The sequence below is a fragment of the Ammodytes marinus genome, assembly GCF_949987685.1.
Source record: "Ammodytes marinus genome assembly, chromosome: 4".
In the NCBI taxonomy this organism is placed as follows: Eukaryota; Metazoa; Chordata; class Actinopteri; order Uranoscopiformes; family Ammodytidae; genus Ammodytes; species Ammodytes marinus.
The window spans coordinates 7,401,756-7,425,177 of NC_137233.1; the positions used below are offsets into that span (position 1 = coordinate 7,401,756).

Consider the following 23,422-nt stretch of genomic DNA (forward strand, 5'->3'; position numbering starts at 1 on the left):
GTTTTTGTTTTATCCAATCCACCATTTATTTTATATTCCCCCCTATTACCCAATGAGTACATTCAGAATATTTAAAACGTTCTGCCCCGGACCCACATGAATACAATGTATGAATAGTTCAAACAAAAACAATAGATCCACAAACCTAAGAGAGAAAAATAAACTTGAACTTAACAGAGAAATCAACCATTTACCAGTGAATTGAACCTGTGATGCGAATGAGACATAACAACAGACTGATATTCAACACAGTGAAAGTAGATATTTACCCTAATATGGCCACAGGTATTGCTGCACCTTTTATCTCCCAGTCATGTTTTTTTTTTAAATTAAACATAGGCAACGATGGCGTGTGACAGCAAACAGCTATGCAAATGAACCAACATGACTGTTTGAAAAAAAAACGCATAACGCCGGTGCTAAGCAGACAATCGTATAAAACCCCTTTTATATTTTTCAGTATGAAACATTCACCGGGACCTATTTCACATACACCTAGGTCACACACTGTAATTCGGTCCGGTTAATAAGAACCCATTTAGTAAAGCAAAACATACCAAGGTCTCCAATAAGTAACAGCACAACGTATATCCCTGGATTTTAAAAAGCTACATTTTAACTTTTTTTTTGCTCAGCTTTTAACTTGTAAGGTCTTCAGATGAGGCCTCCATTCAAGCTACATTCATTAAGAAGGGTTGCCACAGTTTTATTGACTGGAGCTCGTTGGAATTTTTGAACCTGCTGCAGGAGATGGAAAAATTAGATAAAACACTTAAAGCCCCCGTAAACCCAAATCCACAAAATCCTTCTTACTATGTCATTGTTAAGGATTTAGTTGCTGTAAGCATCTGAAAAGAATTAGACCTATGTATCAATCCAAATGATAGATATTGTCATTTAAGTTTGAAAAACTTTACAGAAATTCGGTTTAGATGAGGCGGGGCTATGCTGTGGTTCTTATGACACAATAGGTTTTATGAACCAATCGCGGCAGTTCTCTGCCCGAATGTTTTATATAAACAATGACTGTTGCCATGGCCTGTTGAACAGTCTACAGTAGACGGTAAAAAAAAACTGTATGAGTTTTATAATTTTTATGAATATTTATTTTCAATAAGATCTTTGTATAGGCGTATTGTAATACCCGACTTTGGATAATAAATATATTGATGATTTGTACTTTTTTAGACCAGGTTTACAGAGGCTTTAAAACTAAATATCCCAGTCTAGTAGATGAGACTGAGACTTTCCACAGTGAGTAGGATTACATCTTTGTCATGTTACTGTACACTTTGCTTTGGTTGACTGGTGAGTGTGACTAGTGAGCACACAGTGGACTGTATAGTGTGAGGCCTGCAGTTATTTTTATGGATGTTCCAACTGTACAATCAATAAATGAAGAAGCGTTTGATGTTGTTGATACAAAGTACAGTACCAATATAAGAATGGCTCTTTGCTACTTCAGGCTGGTTTTATATCAACTCAAACATAAAAGGATATCGAGCTACTCTGTGAGTGAGACTCTGCCCTCACTCTTGTCTTGTAAGGTCAATTAGTTTTTATTATGGCTGATCTGATATGATCAATAAATGACCAAAACGCCTGCGACTTTGTTAAAGAAGGAATATGGCAACAATAACACACTTTTTTTGTTATGTTTTTTGGTTAACATAGTATGATTAAAAAAATTAAAATACATTTTCTGCCACAAATGCAAATTAATGATTAAATGAATAGACAAAATATGTTTTTTCTCATTTTAAAACGTAGCACACAGTCTGCATTGCAGCTATTTAGTAAAAAAAAAAAAGTTATAAAAAACAAAACAAACAAAAAAAGGACCCATAGCTCTTTACCACCGATAGCTCTCTACTAACATGCTGAATTAACACAAAGGCCTGCTGTATTTTGACATTCTGCTTCTGTAAGACTTCAAGATCGAAGTAGCACTTAATCTTTGATCCAGCAAACCGCACATACATACATACATTATAATACAAAGACGTGATTTAAAGAAAAAAAAAATCACTTCCGTTCCGTCCCCATGCGTCGACTGGTTTCCACGCTGATCCAGCGAAAAAGCGAAATTGTGAGAGTGAGACATTATCAAACTGTTTCGAAATGACTTTACTATGAACGAAAAAAGGCCTCTGGGGTATACCATCGCATGCCTGCAGCCCCTCTATGTACAGTCTGACACTTTTAGCCCCATTTCAAAGAGACAAAGCAGGATGTGCAACCCGCCTGGATAGCAGGAAGTGGTCTCATAAGGAAACAAAGAAAGTCTTTCTCCAAAAATTCTAAAGAAATTGTGTGATGTGTAAAAAGGGAAGCTTTCAGAAATATGTCCTTTGGTTTTGCTTACGACGCTGCGAGGGCAACGTTTGGCTTTGACAACTTTTACTTGATTACTTTTTATAAAAACTATTGGATTTTAGCCGTTTTGAATGATAAAGTCTTGTGCACAACACGAGAACAATGTTCCCCCCCATAAAGTACACCAGGGTCTGAAGGACCCTTTTTTGGATGGCAAATGTTATCGATCAAAGTCACGAATGAAGGTAGGAGTCCCTTGTTAAGAGGGGGCACTGTTTCAGTTTTTACTTTTGATGTCTATGAATAGAACAAAAGTCCCGTACTAAGATTATTTTCTAAACTCAAACAAAAAAAAGAGAGCGTTCTCAAAATGATTCATAGAAAACACCTGCTTTGCTTGAAAAGGCTAATCGCATTGGTTTTGGAGAGGGAAAAAAAACGAATGTGAAAGCTTTTCCAAAAATAAGGCCAGCTAAATTGCATAGAACTTGAGTAGTGCAGTATGCATCAAAAGGCTGTGCTCCTTTTCCTCGGTCAACTTTGGCAAACCCTGCAGAGTTCCCTCAGAAACCACCAGAACTCCAACACCATTCGTCTCCACTGCTTGTTTTGTCTCCTTGGCAGAAGACACTTAAAGCCCCCAGCTGTTTAGCTTGGACTGCAAAGACTAAACAAAATAGGGTTTTTGTTTCTGAAATGAGGGGGCTCTCAAATCTAAACAAAACATTAAAAGGTATATGCAGAGATGGCTGTGTGATTTTGTGGCTGTGGTGTGTGGAGGAGCACAATATGTACTATTTTTAATTGCCTTTTAGAACAAAAGGACATTTATAGGGTAAGAATTTATACAAAATACTTTTTTTTACAGTTGAGATTTTCCTCTCTCTCTCCTCTAAAATGATGTGAAGCTCTGGATCAGGCTCCAGCCAGGCAGCAGTGAGGAAGAAAGAGAGCACAGCTTGAACTCTTATTTGCACCCTTTTCTCTTAGTCAAGCAGATACACCCACACATAGTACAAAAGCACCAGTAGTTCTGTGGGCCTGCGTCAGTGAGTGAGCACGACCATCAGAACTTTTTTAAATTTTTTAAACAGGTCGATACTGGCCCAGATCTTTAGGTCGTTCCACCATTTTTCTTAGCAGGGTGGAGCTCTATACACATTGGACCAAGGGCGTTTTAATTGGGGGGAGATGCCGCCCCCTAAAGAGATGCCTCCCCCATCAACTAACGGGCACCTGGGGCTCTGCGTCCTTGTCCGAGATCTCGTCTTGGATCTCGTCTGTGTTCCCTGAGTCGCTGCTGGCCACCGAGCTGGCGGAGGGAGAGTTGCGTCCGCCGCGGATCATGCGTCGACACGTCTCCATCTGGACGTCCAGCCCTCGCTTCATGCTGCACATCTCCATGTACTCGTGCAGGTGGCGGTTCATGTCGCTCTTCGCCGTGGCCAATTCCATCTAGAAATGCATGGGACATCGGTTAGACCAGAGCGGGGATTTAAAGGTCAGCGATTATGCTATATGCACTTCTTTTCTTGTTTTTTCAACATTATTTTAATGGGTACCCGGTGTGTCTTGAGACTCCCAAAGAACTACCCTCTCTCTTTTTCTCCACTTCCACCTTTCTGAAAACCTGTGTTAAAAACCCTGTTCAGATTTTTTTTTTTTTCATATGATGTCATAAGAGGAGAAGCCACATAAACCCTCATTACCAACCTAACTAAGCACTATCTCCATATTGTGAACACACACCCAGATCCTCCTGCAGGGCCAACCAGAGCAGACTGGGCTTTTTGGAAGGCACGGCTTAAATAGACTGTAAAACAAAATGTTTCAGACAAAGGCTGAAAAGAGGAGATTCAACAATGGCACTGTGAGAAATATATATTTTTTTTAACACTACACCATGGAAACAATTTCTAGTAGAAACCCAAAATACAATTTTGAACTTGAAAATGAGAATAATATGTGACCTTTAAGAGACTGGGGAAATAACTAGAGTTGGATTGGGACTGACTTTCACTTCCTATCAAAGGCTAAATAAGTACAACTTAAACACTTGAGTTGCAAAAATAATTTTAAATGGTCTTCCTTTTGAAACTTAAATGTTTTCAATATCCACCAAATTGCACACTAGAAATAATGTCACTCGACTCGAGCCACTCTTTGTGAGCCCAATGCTATTAACAAACAAAACAGTCATTACTGTTATCTGCCAGTGTAAATAAACAGGCGGAACGGCTCATATAAAATGGAAATACATTCCCCTGCACTTCAAAACATTTCAGACTATGGTATGCACACTCATCATTTCCATACCATCCCTAAAAAAACAAATCAATAGATGGATTATTTTCTGGACTCAGTATCCACACTACATACTAATTGTATACAGTATTTACCACATACTTCAGCAGTTTTAGCATTTAGTGTACACAAATAGCAACATACATTTGACTCTACTAACAGGAAATTATACATTATGTACAAAATTAGCTGCCAATAAGACTTAAACAAGGGGCACTCGTGTTGTATTGGTTAGGGCCCACAACTTTTTTTTTTTTTCTTTTTTTGAGGTCCAGCTGTGATTTCTTCCTCCATTAACTTTGTGCATTGCATTGTGGGAGAAAAACCTTCTCAGTCAGCACATTAAAAAATCTGCTGTAGTTGGTATGCTTGCTGCGTGATTTGAGTGCCCTTTCCATAGTCCTTTTTTCCTCTAAAAACCCTTCTTAGAGTCAGTATTTCTGGATGGTACTTGTCGTATGTCTTTAAAGTGCTTACATCTTTGCTTTTTTCTCTACGTGCACACACACACACACACACACACACACACACACACACACACACACACACACACACACACACACACACACACACACAGATAGTCTACCTCGATCTGTCCGATGGTCTCCTGGTACTCCTGCTCCCTGTTCTTAAACAGTGACTCTGTCTCATCGATGAGGCTGCCAAGGCTTCCATCCTGGGAGTCCTTAGAGAGAACAGACAGGAGGCCTCATTCATCATGCATGAGTGAGCGTCTGACACAGCATCCATAGCAATCATCTATACACACTGACCCGCATGTGCTTATAAACCCATAAAACAAAGAAACATTATTTACTTATACATCCCAACTAACTAACCCTAATCCTAACCCTATACATTGTGAATTGGGTTTGTTACACTTACTTTAAAGGAGCTACGATGAACTTGTAAACAGTAAATCTTTCCTCAGACGATTATAAATGACATGAGACCATCAGTGCAAAGAATGCTACATATATATATTTTTTCTTAATGCCTTTGTCCTCGGTACACTCACCCAGGAACAACATCTGGCTTGGTAAAAAGACTACCGCTTTTGTCCAAAGGGGTTGCAAGAATTAACACAAACCTGAAAGTTCCTCTGAGCACCTTTTTAACGTAGCCTACATATGACAATTGTACACATTTGGATGAATTGCAAATGGATGGGGTTTTCTGGGATAATTTGAGACCTCGTATGTGTTTGTTTGATGTCAAAATGTGTTAATTTTTAACTTGTTACATTTTTTGGTTCCTTAGTTTTTTTCCCCGAGGATACAAAATGTTGTATTTCAAGGGGTTTTATCCTCCAATAAAATTTTTGAAAAAGGAAAAAATAATGATTGCGGACATACGCTTACTGGGTCAGTGACTTCCCCGTTGCTCTCTGCGGGGTTACAGACGGTGGTGGAGGTGGAGGGGGCACAGGCTGTTGTGGTCGCCACGGGAAACGACAGGTTGAGGTTGGTGAAGTCTTCCCATAGCAACAGGCTCTCCTCGTTCTCCTCCCACGTCAGACTGTCACAGTCGTCGTCAAATTCAAAAGTCTCCCGCCTGGCAACAAAGGAGTTATCTGAGTGTCTGCGTATAGGACAAGGAAGGGTACGGGAACAGAGAGAACCAGACAGAGAGAGAAAGAAAGAGAGGGAGGAGAGGAAGGAGAGGTATAACAGATACCACCACAACAAGCACAGAGGAAGACGACACGTATACAAAACACACGTAGAAACGGAAGGGGAAGAATTTATGGAAAAGGGAGGGCAATAGGACAGTATAGTAATAATACTTTACAGCCACAAACTGTAAACATATATTTTGAAACTGATTTGAAATTTTCCAAAAAGGTTGTGAGAGTGGATGTCATTAGGAGGGATCCCAAAAAAGAACTACTGTGAATTAAAGAGGAGGTCTGCAATTCTGGAGAACACTTGTTGTCAGAATCACTTATGTCAAAAAAGTAATAAACAGCCTAGGCTCTGTAAACTGGTATGTAAATACAGGGTATGTAAACATAGGTGGCTCACCGTAGCTAGCAACATGCCCGTTTACTTAGCCTAGGCTGTGTATTAACACAATATAGGACAGGATTGTGAGGAGATTTTCACCGATTTTGACTAAAAGTGATTTTGCCGACAAACATTCTCCAGAATCGCTGACTCCACCATTGATCAATGCCCACAGTCTTAATGTTTCACAGAGTTCAGCTGCAGCTGCGCAGTGTACAGCATGAGTTGCAACACTCAATATAAAAAGTAGGGGGAGAAAGAACACACTTCCCTTTAAACAACATTTTAGGCAAAAATAACTGTACTGGTGTGGCGTGACTGCAGGTTCATTGAAGGATGAGGGGACTTGATTATTCTGTGTGTGTGTGTGTGTGTGTGTCCTGTGTGTGTGTGTGTGTGTGTGTGTGTGTGTGTGTGTGTGTGTGTGTGTCTGTGTGCCTCTGTGTGTGTATCTGTGTGTGTCTTACAGTTGGTGGAGCATGCGTTTCATTTCATCCGTGATGTTGAGCGTCCCGGGGAGATCTTCGTCTACAGGGCTGGGCTCGGCATCCATCTCTGAGCTGGTGTCCTCGTCAGACACTGCTGCTCTGCTCTCTTTCCTCCTGCAGCAGGCCATAGCAGCAGCAGCGGCCGGCTACACACACACACACACACAAATATAAACACACAAGCTGCTGGACGATACAAGGCACTGAAACTTAGTGCTATTTCGTCATCTATTTTGCACTTGATGACTATTTTCCAAATAGTGTGCATGGACCATTTCTGCTTTCTACACACATTATCAGATTAAAAAATCCATCTACACATGCGCCACTTTTTGAGTGGAACGGTGCCAAATCCTTCTTTGCAACTGCTGTAAATATAAGAAACCCCATGAAAAGCCGGGATACGTTCTACTGTACAACAACATATAACATGAGAGCAGCCGCCAGCTTGATTCCCAGTGGATTTATAAGGTCTACTTGGGCGTCAGCCAGCACTGTCGGCGCAATGTGATAACCTTGTGCGCAGGAGAGAGTCGTCGCATCAGCATTTCAATCTCTTTGCATGTGTCTGTGTGTGTCTGTGTGTGTGTCTGTGTGTGTGTGTGTTAGTGAGTGAGTGTGCATGAATATCTAAGACTCACTTGTGTAAGTATTCTGTATGTCTATGTTGATATGTCTGTGTGTGTGTATGTGCGAACGTGCTGGAATGCATTCTTGCACCTTCATAAAGGGGTCACTGGGTACATGAGCTGGTAGGAAGAAGACACTACACACACACACACACACACATTCGCCCACACCGGCGGAGGCTCTGATTTCATCTATAGAGTGCTGACTGTTTTCCTATGCGAAATAATCCACTTTTTTATCTTTCTTTTTTGCTCCTATTACTGTCAGCTCCTGTGACAGAATAATTGAAAAAGCAAAATGATGCCCACCCTGTCTGGGAGAGACCTGGCCGGGCTGATAGCAAACATCTTGGACATGTCCTCAGAGTTGCGTTGCTGGGCGACGTCACACAGTTTGGCCGTGATGTCGATACGTCTGCAGATGTCCATGTCAACACGCCGGGCTTTCTCCTGAATCTTGGTGTCCAGGTCAGTCATTTCCTGCACGGGTTAAAAAGAAGTTAAGTTTAGTTGAATATCTGTGGCAGGCAAAGAGCTGCAGTTTATTCTTGTGTGTGTGTGGGTGTACGTGCGTGCGTGCGTGCATGCAAGCAAGTGTGCGTGCATGAGTGCGTGTGTGTACAGTATGTGTGTGTACAGTCAGTTTTCAAAAACCCACCCCTGTATTAAGTTCCTCCCCTCAACTTTTAATTGGAAATTTGACATCTATGGTCCAGAAAAGGTCCAATATGTATTGATTGTGCATTTCAACTTTCAAAAATGAGTCAGGCTTGCCTGGTTTAATCAAGGTCAAATTAAACATAACTATAAAACATCAGTCTATGTAGCGTGCTAAAATTATTTTTCATCCTTATTTTTAGCGATATGGATCACGCAACGAGGTCACATATAGATTGGTTCCTTTTGCCACAGTGAAAGTTTGAACAAGTTTGTCACAAAACACAGAAAATCCAACCACGACTACAATTACAGAGACATTTAACTACCTACCCATCCTAATGTCAGATGTGATGTGACGTGTGTGTTTTATGTGACATAATCATTTATGCTGCCCGTGAATGTTGTGACTTGCATGTGCTTTCATTGTGGTCTATGTGACAGTTTTCTCTTCCCTTGTCCCCTTTGTTTTGTTTTTATTGCACTGATATCGCCTTCATCTGTGCTTGCTTGTTTGCACTTGCTCCAATTGTGTGCAATAGGCTAGTATGTCTTTCTCCATTTCGATTAGGCTTGCTGTAATTACTAATGTGTACAAATTTGTCTTCAAATTAGTTTTCAAATTTCTTTATTGGGAATAACCCCTTGAGATGAAACCATGTTGTTTTCAAGGGCACTCCGTAGCACGTAAAAGTACAATAACAACGTATTTGGAACAATGTAATGTAATATTTTTTTTTTTTTTTACTATTGTAATTTAGGGTGTCTACTGACAACTACAACTGGAAAATAGCCATGTAGGCTAAAGCTGCTACTTTTACTGTTCTGTTCATTAAAAGGGGACTGGACACAACATTAAAAACTAGTATACTAAGAGACGCACTAACTTGTATGTAAAAACTTACCCGTGTCTGGATTCACACATTGGGGTTGAATTTAAAAGCACAGACAATATATATGTTAAAAAAACACTACAGATGCCAAAGTGATCAGGTGATCAGCAGGATAAACAACAAAAGTTTTTCCAAAAAAACAAAAACAACAACATCCGGCTATATTTATCCCTGAGCAAGCACAAGCTGCGACTGGGCCCCACTGCAGTATATTACTGCTGTACATCACTCTGAAGCAGCGATGCCAGTGAACAATACAGGGCTGTGCGGAACAGGGAGTGCTCTTGATCTACCGCTGCTATTTGAGCTGTTTTCAATGAATGCTTGTCTTGGAGGCTTTCTGGCATTATATAGATTTGCCCTGAATCCAAATAAGGAAGGAAGGAAGGAAGGGTGTGTTTTTTAGTTGTATTATTGTTAAGACCTGTTTGCATGACGTAGCCACACTAGCCATTCAGAATGATGAATAATTGTACATTCTTTGAAACTCTGCTGTTAACAGGTTTGCTTTGAGTACATGGGCTTAACACACAGCCCTTTGTCTACTGTTAGATAGCTTTGGGTAAAGGATGATGACGATACTGATTGATGCTACTTCACCAATTGACTATATACAATACTTAAAAATAAAAATAACCAAACTATATATCTGAGTAAAGTGATGCGACAAGATACTGTAACAGTCTATGGTGCAAACACGGATACAATCAGATTTTTTTATTTTTTTAATGAAAATGTAACTTCCCTTCCTGGTGGTTTTAAAAAAAAACTTACTGTAATTCTTGTATGTTTTGTTTTGTTGTATATGATTGCAACCAATATGTGTCCGCATGAGAAAAGGAAAAGGCAAATAGTGAAAATATCATGGTAAACTCGAGGAGTTTTAAAAGAAAATCTCATATATAAATATATTCAGATCATGTTCTGAAAAGTTTGATTAATTTCATGAATGAAAACATTTCAATAACACCTTCCACACACACACACACACACACACACACACACACACCATTCACACAAATCACACCCTGATGACGACAGCCTAGCACTGAACAAACACTTACGTCACTCATAAGACTCTTGAAGACCACGAGTTCAGCCTTCAGTCTGTCCACCTTCTCGTTCAGCTCATCCTTCACCTCCGATGACTCCTCTGCACTCTGAGGGAGTTACAATGAGACACACAACAACAGGTTAACAAAGATACTGTTAGGGTTATCAAAATCAGTCAAATAAACACTTTATTGATCCCCGGGAGGATATTTAGTTCGTTACAGTTGCCAATGTATAGAATAGAAACAAATGTTGAAAATAAATAAGTGGAAAAAGAATATGTGCTTGAGGTATAAACTAACAATAAAAATCTAACAGAAGTAATATTAGAATAAGAAGTAAATAAGTATGAACATTACATTACAATATGTACACAATGTAAGTACTGGAAATAACTAGAGTATAAGAGATATGTAATGTGTACAAAGATTAGTGGAGCACAACTAAGTGTGTCAACTAAAGTTTGTGAAATACAATCGTAAGGTAAAGTTCAATAACCATTTATAACCTGCTCTAAATAACATTCATAAACACACATTTGGGTAGATAAAAAACGGACCAATGTTGCATTCAGATATTTCCCTTCTAGTCAAATAAAGCCTCTATACTGTGGAACATTTTTACATATTATTTGTTACTGCTTGTTTTATGACAAGTCCTCTTTCAGGTCATAGTCAACTTTACTTTTCTTATTTACTTAAATTTAGATGATGCAAATATGAGCCTGCAAAGCATTCAGCAAGGTTTAGTGTGTTTTAATACTGGGGTCATGGAAAGTTAACCATGGAATAAATAATCCTTGCATTTGTGTATTAACTAGATATACAAGAAAAAAAACAGAAATGAAGGACATAGAGGTGTTTGGCCAATTAGATCCAAGAGATTAAAATTTAAGATTAAAACTGAAAACCACTTTCATGCACCGCCAGTATGGTAAATATGAAGCTACAGCCAGCAGCAGCAGGTATAACATGTAAATCTTGTTTGTTTCATTTGATCTGAAAAACAAAGTGAAAACTGTTAAGTTGCGGTTTTATAGGCGCTTCCGTGTCAATATTTGTATTAGCCAGGTGCAGGGATTTTCCCCGGAGTCTTGTTATTGCCTGTTATTGTCAATTTTAACAGATTGGTAGGATAATGTTCCCATCATACGTAGTTAGGCTAGGTGTTTACACCTGCTCACAGTCTTTATGCTAAGCTAAGCTAACTGACTGCTGGATGGCTGTGCAAACATGAGAGTGGAATGGATCCAACTTTCAGCAAGAAAGCAAACAATCGTGTGTTCCAAAATGTCAAACTACTTTATTCCTTTGATGCTTAACTTTAAATTCATCATCCTCATCTTGGCTACATTCACAAACACAAAACTTTAAAACATTCTACTGGTTCTTACACTTTTAAGAAAATCACATTCACGGTCCATCTAATTTTCTGTCAATAAAACATTCAACCTAATTATATAGCCTTTCTGAGCCTTGTCATTTTCAACATAGCTACTAAGCTTTTCTTAAGTGCCTGCAAAATAAACTATTTCCAAAATGTCCCACCAAATGCATGGATGGCTATCCTATCTAGTGTGAAAGCACGTTCTCAGCAGTTTCAGGACTGAACTTTCTCCTGAAAGATAACGGACCCTGTTGACTTTATTCTGTCACTAGGACAGTGGCAGTTTTTGCTCCTCTACTAAGTCAGCAGCACATGGTAACAGCCTTTTGGATCTGAGCCCTTAACAATAATGAGTTGTTTGCTCTGAATTTACTAACTTTGCACAGATTTTCCAGCCCTCCAAAACACACACACACACACATATATAGGGACATCTGCCCTGTGTGCTCTAAAAGGTTTAAGCCCCCGCGGGACGGTACCCCGAGCTCTCTATCCAGGATTTTGCTGACCCAGGATCCAAGAAAAATGTGTGTGCTGCCACCGATCGATTCGGGCAAAAGGCAGAGAGGTATAGGAGGAAGGACACGGACTAGATGAGGTATAGTCACATCAGCTGGGGATGGTGTATGTTGATGCGATGTAGCCTCAAGGTGTGACACTTTGAATTGATTATTTTTTTTTGCCTCTTTATCTGTTTCCTTTGCCTGAATGCCTGCTCTAAACAGTAACATAACGGGTGGCCTGCAGCTGATATTGGATAATGTTTATGTATCTAGGCTCGACAGACTCCTCCTGATGGGTTTGTAATATGGTTTCTCTAATCTAAGACACACATCTGTTAACCATAACTCTGTCTGCAGCGGCTTCTACTGCTACTCCACAAAGAACTCAGCTACGGTATCGTGTGTGTGTAACTTTTATGCCTTTGAAAATATTGTGTGTGCAAGCGTTTATTTTTTTCCTCCTCAGATCATATTTTTTTCGTCCTCGTCATCATGCCTGTAAAACGACCCCTTGGCAAGATTTGGAATAGCTGCAAAAAACATGATTGTGTTTGTGAATTATATACAGTAAGTTACTGTTTTTGGTTTTCCAAACCTGCATGAGGGATTCCACCGTGGACTCCAGCTTCTGCCGTTTGTTCAGCTCCTCCTCCCATCTGAAACACACAGAGAAAACAGAGAGGTGGGTAAGTTATTGCTCGTTCCTGGTTAATGCTACTATTGTGAGCATTATTCCCCCTATCTCTGATTACAAAATGCCCTTGACCGTGTGGTTTTCCCGCCCACTTCCCCCCTCCTCTATTTCCAATCTTTTGTCAACTTCCTCCTTTTGTACAGTCTTCTTTTTACAGCCCCACTGCCTCAATAGAAACCTATGGAGAGAATGGAGCCCAATGCCTTTCCGAACACGACACACATTACTCATGAATAGATTTGGAACACACCCAGAAGGGTGGATGTATAGCCTAACTAGCATCTCTGCTGCAGCCTGAATTCCTTCTTGAAAAACTGATTCTTTTCTCAGGTCTCAGGAGAATCTCACTGGCGTATAGACCCAAGGCAAGTGAAAATCTTTACACATTCAATTGACAGGGACCTTACAGACATAAAGCTCAATACTGTACGTCCTCATGCTACCAACCCTTGTGCATAGTCATTAGTAGTAGCTCCATTATTTATTGAATATAATGTACTGTATGAGTCATTGTAGCATAGTCTCCAGTTGGGCGGAGAGGGCCCAATAAAACTAGGAGCTCCCATAATTGGATTGGTCAATTTGCAAGTGAATTAAGATGACCATGGACTATAAAAGATGATGACACACACCTCTACATCCATGCTAGAGGCTCTGTGAGGCTGTACTCTTAGACACATACCTGCTTCAAGCTAAAGGTCGATGTCAGTGTGCTAACATGCTAACAATGAAATGCTAATTATATGCTGATGTAATGGAGGTATCATGTTTACTTTGCACCATCATAGTTTAGCGTGTTAGCATGCATGCAGCACAGCTGAGGCTAGTGCCACTAGCGAGGCTAAAAATACAGTGTGCCAGACCTCGCTCCCTATTGCCTGCGAGCTATGATTAGCAACACAGTGCTCTTTCCCTTGACAAGCCATATCAATCTCCTGCACCATTGCAGCTATGTTAAAACTGAATTAGGAGCCCCTTTAATTGAAGTGCAGTATGTATTGCACACATGGCACAGAACGCTCACTCCCATGCTACACAGGTCAGTTTGGGCCAGCTGCTACTAACACACTCTCATCTGGTTCCCTGGGATATGAGACAGCAGGCATGCTGAGTCACGGATGCTTCCCCAAAGAGAGTTTGAGATTTAGAATGGAGAGAAAGAGAGATATTCAAAATGGAGAGAGAGAGAGAGAGAGAGAGAGAGAGAGAGAGAGAGAGAGAGAGAGAGCTCATTCAGAATAATCAAGTAACCGCACACAGAATCAGACACTCTGAGTCAAATGAGCTACTGCGGAACACGTGGGTGGACCACAGGATGAAGGATAACATTACATTAACCCTGTGTTCCAAATCCAAATGTGTTTCCTTTTACTATGCTACATACTAAAATGCATGTTGAGTAGGCTACTGCAAAATGAAATTTGATCCATTAGGGCATCAAGGTACTTTTGGCATACTGCATTTGCCATGCATATTTTGGGAAATGCTAAATCCTTTTCTGGCATACTAAATAGTATGTAAATATAGGTATTGGAACGCAGGGTAAATGTCATATAGCAGACACTTTTATCCAAAGCGACTTACAACTGGAGGTATAGGCAGTTGGTATTAAGGGCCTTGCCTGAGGACCCTCATTGGACTTGCCCCAACCCTGACCTGACCAGAATCGAACCCTTGTTTCTCGTACCAAAGTCAGTGGTGTTGCCTATACTGAGCTATCCAGCTATAGCTAACACTTCAAATCATTTCAAAATCACCTCATCAAATACTTTTGCCTTGTGTGACAGAGAAATAGACCGAATATAATGGGTGAGCCAGTGGGAAAAACTGTTTGCAAGTAGAAGTGCATGCATTCCTGTTTATGTGTACTGGAAGGAAAGGGTCAAGCTGACATCTGATCACCACTGCTGAATTATTATGGTACATTGCTGTAGCCTTCCCATGGCCTTTACCATGGAGAAACACAAACACACAAACAACGTGCGTCACTACGGATTCACTATCTTAACAAACCACGGCCTTGTTTCTATTCAGGCCCCACTGAATGTACACTGTCTAATTAGGGAGAAGTATTCCTTGGCAAGGCGTCGCCTGTTCGCCCTGTGATTGAAGCCTTGTTCTAGAAAACGCTGGCAAGGCTGCTTCAGTGTGTGTCTGTCCACACAACACTGTGCCGCTGGTCTGCCGCAGGACATCGCAGGTCAGTGGAGTTCACTTCACAACTGCATCGCATCCTCAGTCTCTGCATACACTACTAAGCCGTCTGCGTCATTTACCTGATGTTTTTAAAGGTGCACTATGTAACTTTGAGTGTGTGAGAGAAGTAAACATCTTCTAAGGTATATTTTCATAACTGAATAGACAAACTTTCCCCACTGGAAAATTATTGGATCCCGGGAACACTGTTTTAAGTTAGAAAGCTACCTGAAAAGTTACTGTTTTTTACTGTTGTTGTTTACAGCAGCAGGGCCCATAGTTTTGTTATAATACATATACAAACATATTCTAGTCTTACGTTGTTTGGTTCCTGGTGCCGCAAAATACATTTGTTCTGATTCATGATGATAGAATGATCCATTACTTAGAATTAAAGGTAGATGAAATATGTTTTGTGAACTAACTGCAGGCTCTGCAAACGTAAACAAATCCACCTCCCCTGAAAAACTGCATAGTGTACCTTTTAATACCGTGGGTGATAACTGGACAACGTGACTTTATCAACCTTGTGATGGGAGGTAAAGCCAACCTTTGTCAACAATCTGTCAAGAGTATTTCCGTCATCTATCACAGGTTAATGGAATCAATGACTCATTGATGGGACTAAAGCAGACGCTTGCTTCCACATTATTTGGAGCAGTAACAATTCAGCCATCTATTAGAGTCCCATGGAAAAGAACCTGGACTGTTTTCAAGCATCCAGATTAAAATGTCTAACCCAAACAAGGATGACACTGTCGCTATGCAAATGTATTCTATCTGGCCCTCTCTGTCATAGCCGTGCTTCTGGTTTTCCTGTACCTTTGGCGTGACTCAGTCAAACACAAAACACACACACACACACACACACACACACACATACACAGACGCACACACAAACACACACACCCGGAGTCTCCTTACAAGGACAAAGGCAGCAGGACGGTTGGAGCCTGTGTGTGAACTCGCAGACATCTGTTTACCGGCCAGAGAATCTCCCTCTTAATAAATCAAAAACTGTGTGTGTGGGGGTTAAAGATTTTTGAGTTGGGCCAAGTGAAATTGCTGCAATAAACTAAGTGGTTTCCTTTCCATCGCTGGAAGGCAAAAACTAATATAAGATAGTCAGTAAACCAAAAACGATATTGAATTTTTGTAACAGCATGTATAAATATGCTGATAGATTTTCATTGAGGAAATGCAAAGCCCTTTAAAGAATGAATCAACTGTATTTTGTTTATAGTGTCATAGGCCTATTTTCCACCATTTTAGAATGGTTTAATCTAATCCAATCTAATAATGAAAATACCATTCATTCAAGGGAATGGTTTTCTTAAATCAGCGCTGCATGACGAGCTACAGTGACACCTCAGTAGAATTGAATTTAGTAAAAAAATACATGAAAAGAAAAAATCACACCTACACATTCTGTGATTCAAGAAAACCTGTAATCTGCAGTGCATCGTTAAAGGGAGAAAGTGCAGTTGTCTCACATCAAACAGACCTTTCTTTTTCTCATACAATTTTTGTCTGTCGAACAATAGCATTCCTGCAGCACTCGCCAACTAAACACTCCCTGCCTTGTGCGGTATGTCTGGGAGTTAGGTTTGCACGCGAGGAGCTGCCTCAGTGTTTTCCCATCACTGCGCCTGTGGGCACAGCATGCAACACATCCAAAGTCCCTCATGTTCTTGTGCAAAAAAAAAAAAAAACTTTTTAATGACAGTAGCACTCATGGTGATAGATTTACAGCATCCCAAACAATTTACTCTCAAAAGGGTTCGATTCATGTCTGCCAGAAACCACCTAAAACTGTTGAAAGATTATATCTCGGAGGTGTTTTTCAAACGATTTCATTATTTTAATTATCTCATGTTCACGACCACTAACACTTTAGTAGCTATGCAACAGACGGTAAATAAAAAACCTTAAATACGCAGTAAATACCAAAACGGAGCACAGGGAAAACTTTGAGGTGTGGTTGCGTATCAATTCCGTGAAGCCTCTGCTCAGTCACAAGCAAATACAATTTTTGGACAAGACAACACCCCGTTCAACTTAATGATGTGCTGGAAAAATGTCCCGTACCGCGGGGGGAATATCTCTGTAACCACATGTAAAACAACAAGCTTAAAGTCTTATCCTATGTATTACAGTAGATAAGCCCCTTAAACCAATTAGGTTTTTACCAGTTTTCAAAAGTCAAAAATGTACTTTTATTAGTGTACCTTTGTCCTGATTTACAGTATCTCACAAAAGTGAGTACACCCCTAACATTTCTTCAAATATTTCATTATATCTTTCCATGCGACAACACTGAATAAATGACACTTTGATACAATGTCAAGTAGTCAGTGTACAGCTTGTATAACAGTGTAAATTTACTGTCCCCTCAAAATAACTCGACACACAGCCATTAATGTCTAAACTGCTGGCAACACAAGTGAGTACACCCCTAAGAAAAAATGTCCAAATTGGGCCCAAAGTGTCAATATTTTGTATTGCCATCATTATTTTCTAGCACTGCCTTAACCCTCTTGGGCATGTAGTTCACTAGAGCTTCACAGGTTGCAACTGGAACCCTCTTCTACCCATTCATGACGACATCAAGGAGCTGGTGGATATTAGAGTCCTTGCGCTCCTCCATCTCCCGTTTTAGGATGCCCCAAAGATGCTCAATAGGGTTTAAGACTGGAGACATGCTTGGCCAGTCCATAACCTTTACCCTCAGCTTCTTTAGCAAGCCAGTGGTCGTTCGGAGGGGTGTTTGGGGTCGTTATCATGTTGCAGTACTGCCCTGCGGCCCAGTTTATGAAGGGAGGGGATCATGCTCTGCTTCAGTATGTCACAGTACATGTTAGAATTCAATGAACTGTAGATCCCCAGTGCTGGCAGCACTCATGCAGCTCCAGACCATGACACTCCAACCACCATGCTTGACTCTAAGCAAGACACACTTGTCTTTGTACTCCTCACCTGGTTGCCGCTCCACACTCTTAACACCATCTGAACCAAATAAATGTATTTTGGTCTCATCAGACCACAGGACATGGTTGCAGTAATCCATGTCCGTAGTCTGTTTGTCTTCAGCAAACTTTTTGTGGGGTTTCTTGTGCATCATCTGTAGAATAGGCTTCCTTCTGGTATGACAGCCATGCAGACCAGTATGATGCAGAGTGCGGCGTATGGTCTGAGCACTGACAGCTTGACCCCCCACCCCTTCAAGCCCTTCAGCAATGCTGGCAGCACTAATACGTCTATTTTCCAAAGCCAACCTCTGTGTACGACACTGACCATGTGCACTCAACCTTCGTAAACTGGGCCGCAGGGTGGTATTGCAACATGATAACGACCCCAAACACACCTCCAAGACGACCAGTGGCTTGCTAAAAAAGCTGAGGGTAAAGGTTATGGCCTGGCCAAGCATGTCTCCAGACCTAAACCCTATTGAGCATCTTTGGGGCATCCTCAAACGGAAGGTGGAGGAGCGCAAGGTCTTTAATATCCACCAGCTCTGTGACGCTGTCATAAATGGGTGGAAGAGGGTTCCAGTTGCAACCTGTGAAGCTCTAGTGAACTCCATGCCCAAGAGGGTTAAGGCAGTGCTGGAAAATAATGGTGGCCACACAAAATATTTACACTTTGGGCCCAATTTGTAAATTTTTTCTAAGGGGTGTACTCACTTTTGTTGCCAGCAGTTTAGACATTAATGGCTGTGTGTCGAGTTATTTTGAGGGGACAGTAAATTTACACTGTTATACAAGCTGTACACTGACTACTTTACATTGTATCAAAGTGTCATTTATTCAGTGTTGTCCCATGGAAAGATATAAAGAAATATTTGAAGAAATGTGAGGGGTGTACTCACTTTTGTGAGATACTGTATATCAATGATGTCAATAAGGCTAGGATAAATAACAGAAGCTCCTCTCTGGATAATAATGCAATATAGTTCAGGAGCGCCACTAAATCCTCAAAATGATCGTAAAGTTGAACTTACACCTCCCTAAAAAAAGCTTCAATAAAAAACGAACTTGATAACCTTGTGGCAGGGCTGTAGCATTAGAAAGCACTAGTTTCAGCTTGGCGTATAATAACCTGAAACTAGTGTATATACTGTATATTGAACTGTTGTTGTCCTAATCTCCAAACAAACATCTTGGGGTAGATCCATGTTATACACTGTTGTAAAAGGTGTGCAGCCACACACTATCATTTTAATTTATAGATTGATCTGTCTTGTATAATTGTGTAAAGACCCAAAGTATATGTTTATGAATGTAATAGTATAGTGTCGGTTACTGGAGGCAGCAAAAAAATCATTATCACTTACAGTATATTTCAAAACGCCTTTTAAGGGAACCAAAGGCCTTAACTAAACTCATATTATGTGAGCAATACAATATTGTGATACTACTGTAATATTACGAAAACGCAATGATAATTAGAATTTCTTAAACCCAATTAATGCTCACCCTACCAACACATGATGTTTAATAATGAATAGATAAAATATAATTTGGCTTAGGTGTGCTCTGGTGGACTAGTGGGTAGAGTGTGTGGGCTCAGTCCTTGTCGCAGTGGTCGCGGGTTTGAATCCGAATTGTGGACCGTTACTCCATGTCATCCCCCCTCTCTCTTCCCATTTACACTCTGTAAAATACCTAAACAATAATTAGGCTTTATTTCTTTGTCAGAAGAGCCTTTTGTGTTTTGTTTTTGTAGCTGTAAAGGTTTCTTAGGACGCAAATGGTCAAATGTCCTTCTAAACGAGGGCTCTTAGTCTAAACGCGGTGGATAGATTTGAATCGGGCCATTCCACTTCATTCTCATGAGTGCTGGCCATAGTAAAACAGGAAGTGTTACATGATACATATTCCAGGATCAATACATTTGGCTACATGCAGCACAAACATCCATTCAGCTGAGCGGCTCCTATGAAACGAGTCAACACACTGACAGCTGCGATGAATCAGAGTCTAGAGCGCACGTGATCTCTCCCATAGATCCCTATGGGGCGTCTGCAGTCTAACAGTCTAACAGTATATAATGCCTTCACCGTGACAGCATGCGTTCCCCCACCCTCGACGTGCAAATTACATTGCACAAGCCTGGCCCGTGATTTACTCTCGGTCTCGGAACAGTTTCTTCTTCCAGCAATCTTGGCGTGATAGGAATCGGGAAGAAGCCACATGTTACACAGAGATGTGAAATACTTAGCAATGCCGATACTTGCACACATAGAAATCAAAGGGGGCTTGAACCCCTGGACCTTTTTCTGGGGTGAATTTTTGACTCTAAAATGTTCTGACAGCAAATAAAGGTACAAGGCACAAAGAAAGTTAGTGACAAAATAGAAGAATGGAAGTAAGAGATTTCATTTCATAGTTCAAGATATTTTTTGGAGTGATTTCAGTTAAGTTGCTCTTATTTTAGATTTTTTTTCTAAATTAATTGTTTTGGCTTTTTTTTCAGTATTTTTCCAGTGTTTTCTCCAGTAATATTAACAATATGAATAATAGAGGACAGCAGAACGAACCAAGCCTAATTGTTGCACTAAACATAGACCTTCTTTGTAGTTTGGTTTTTTAGTTTTGTTAAATGTTTTTGTTGATTTTGAAGAATTACGTATTCCATTTCCACCAAAATAATTCAAATGATTTATTGTATTGTGCAAAAATCAAGCAATTATTATTGCAATTTTCTAAACAATGTCCCTGTCCCTGGTGCTATCAATTATTCTAAACATATACTGGAACATTTACATTTACATTTATTTTTTAATAAATAATTATGTGCCCCTGCCTCCCAAAATGTATGTGCACGTCCCTGCATCAATGTTAGTCTTTCCTGAGACAAGACAAAGGGGGGGAAGGTTTGACTTTAGTAGGTCATCGATTGAATGTCATTACGCTCTGTAATCTATAGCCTCCCTAGACTCCACAGAGACGTGTGTGCGCTGTGCTAATGACGAAGCTAAGCCCTCTCCCAGTCTGCACACTGGTCCCAGCCGGCCAGACAAAAGCATTGAGCGACCAAGGTCAACGCTCATTTCATTTCCCTTCTCCATCTTACTCCACCTCCCTCCCTGACCTCAATCCATATCCATAACACACACACACACACACACACACACACACACACACACACACATTTGTCCTCTCCATCATCACCTCATTTTCTCAAGCCAATATCGTATCCATGGAGACTGCACCATCGGAAGTGCGTGCAGATTAATTCTCAGTCCAGCTCCATCATGTAAACTGTGCAGGGAGACATGGGGCTGGATCATCTCTCAATGGACGGACGTATAAATATAGCTTTGCCCAGACAGGACACAGACACCACCAGGGCCCAGCCCAGAGGAATGCTGCTGTTGCTAAGTGACCACACACATTTTCCCCCAAGCCACCATAATCATGGTCGGTTCTTTAGGATGCAGGCACCGAGGTTCCAAGGAACTAAACTGTCAAGCTGAACTTAAAGCTCCCATAGTATACACTTTTCGGTTCTATTATACACCATATTATGGTCTTAGTGGTCCCTAATACGTTTTTCTTTAATTGTTTGCTGAAAAAAACTTTCAGATAATTTATTGTACTATGCTGATGTTCAGCTAATCTCACAGTGGCCTATTTTTTTAAAAGAGCTGCAGCTCCCCTCGTAAATATACAATCTTTGAGCTCCCCCCGCACCCTGTCCGAAAGCGAAGCCAGATACGCCTCGCCCTCTGTCTGTCAGGGCCGTGGACCAATAAGAAATAGGGGTGTGGGCTGCACAGTGGAAGCTTCTGGCTTTCCCGTTTTTGAGGTCAGAAACGAGGAGAATTCTGACTGGAGTATATTGGGGGGAGGGGTGGGGGTTTCAGAAAGGGGGAGAGTGAGAAAAGGAAAGATTGTTATTTTTCTTAATATTTTGGCAGTCTAGGCACATCGTGGACCCATGGATATGTTAGAACACATTTAAAAAGTCCATTTAGCATAATATGTGACCTTTAAGATCTTCAGATATTTTTTTTTAGCAATCATTATCATCTCAACAACCACAAATGTATAACAGAATGAGACATTGTTAAAGCCCTGGGCTCCAAAGTGTTAAATCTACATAAAAGCCAATACTGATTAGACACCTAACGCGATCTAATTCAGAAATGCTGAAGGTAAGAAAGGGAATTGTTTGGGCTACACAGGCTAGTTATCTAGCTACTTACATTTCTATACTGTCTGCAATGCCTACCGGAAGCTAAGCCACTGTAACGCTTGGAGGTCGGCAATGGTAAGATGGTATGATCCACTTTAGGGGTTTCTGAAATAGTTGGGAAATATAAAGTTAATGTTATGTTTATTTTTTCCCAATTTGAGGGAACAAATGTATCTCTTCCAAACAGTGAGGGGGACATACTGTATCCCCTGCCTCCCACCGAAATCTACGCCTATGGTTCCGTGGTGAAATATGAGGCCTGGATCCTGGATTACTGGTAAATCCCTCTCATCTCTTTATCAGCCTGCTAAGATCAACTGTACCTAAAGGCTTAAGTTATTAGAGGTAGCTCTCATTCTGCATTCCTCCTTACAGTAAAAGGTGGTTCATTCATGGACGAAATAGAGAAGACTTTGATTCACATGTGGGAGGTTGAAGAGAAGGGCATCCCTTAAGGTTATGAAACTTGTGAGTGGTTAATTGCCCACAGAAATAAATCTATACATTTAGACATTTGTGTTTTCTACTCTGCATGTACTGTTGACATATTTGGATATTTTGGTTATTTTTGACAAGTCTCTCCTGTCCCACGTTGGTGTCACTTAAAATGTGTATGATGGTTGAATGTTTACCCTGTGTGTCTTGCGTGCACAATTACCTTACCACAGTCATTTATTTTTGCAACAATAAAATCAACCACAATTAAGGTTTAATTAGCACTCTTATTACTTTAAACAATTTAGTTTAATTTATATAATCTTGCAATTACTTGGATCAAAAAGTTGAATGACAACCCCCCTGACATTTAGGCAAAGCTGTTACAATATCATTTGGCGCTTCAGTTGGTGAAGTCTGGAACAAATTGTATTTTAAAAAGAAAACAAGGATTAATGTTGAGGACGAGACGGCAGCCTGTTGTTTATACGCCCTCAAACAAAGTATTAAGCTTCTGTAATCTTGGTGTGTGTGTCAGAGGATCATGTGATCACGAGCACCAGACCAAAAAACTTTGGATCATATATAATCTACTGTCAATAATCGCTCAATGGAACAACCTTTTCCCTAGGATTTCCACACTGCAAGAAGAAGCAGGTTGG

The 23,422-nt window shown here is 40.5% G+C and overlaps 2 protein-coding genes across 5 annotated transcripts in view; both read right to left on the minus strand.

Annotated features, from left to right (window-relative positions):
* The window catches only part of tamm41 (TAM41 mitochondrial translocator assembly and maintenance homolog), a 347,761-nt gene that overhangs the window by 137,550 nt on the left and 186,789 nt on the right, over positions 1-23,422 (minus strand). The gene's annotated exons all lie outside the window — the stretch shown is intronic.
* iffo2b (intermediate filament family orphan 2b) overlaps positions 8-23,422 on the minus strand; it is a 35,378-nt gene continuing 11,963 nt past the window's right edge. Inside the window, exons 2-8 of one of the 4 annotated variants that reach the window (XM_080025692.1) lie at positions 12,831-12,891; positions 10,358-10,453; positions 8,053-8,223; positions 7,094-7,260; positions 5,982-6,174; positions 5,207-5,305; positions 8-3,771 (exon numbers count right to left, since the gene is read on the minus strand). In XM_080025692.1, coding sequence (XP_079881818.1) covers positions 3,538-3,771; positions 5,207-5,305; positions 5,982-6,174; positions 7,094-7,260; positions 8,053-8,223; positions 10,358-10,453; positions 12,831-12,891 — 1,021 coding nt within the window. In that variant the 3' untranslated portion in view covers positions 8-3,537. Of the gene's footprint in view, positions 3,772-5,206; positions 5,306-5,975; positions 6,202-7,093; positions 7,261-8,052; positions 8,224-10,357; positions 10,454-12,830; positions 12,892-23,422 lie in introns of all 4 variants that reach the window. The other 3 variants (XM_080025691.1, XM_080025690.1, XM_080025689.1) reach the window with 3 other exon arrangements.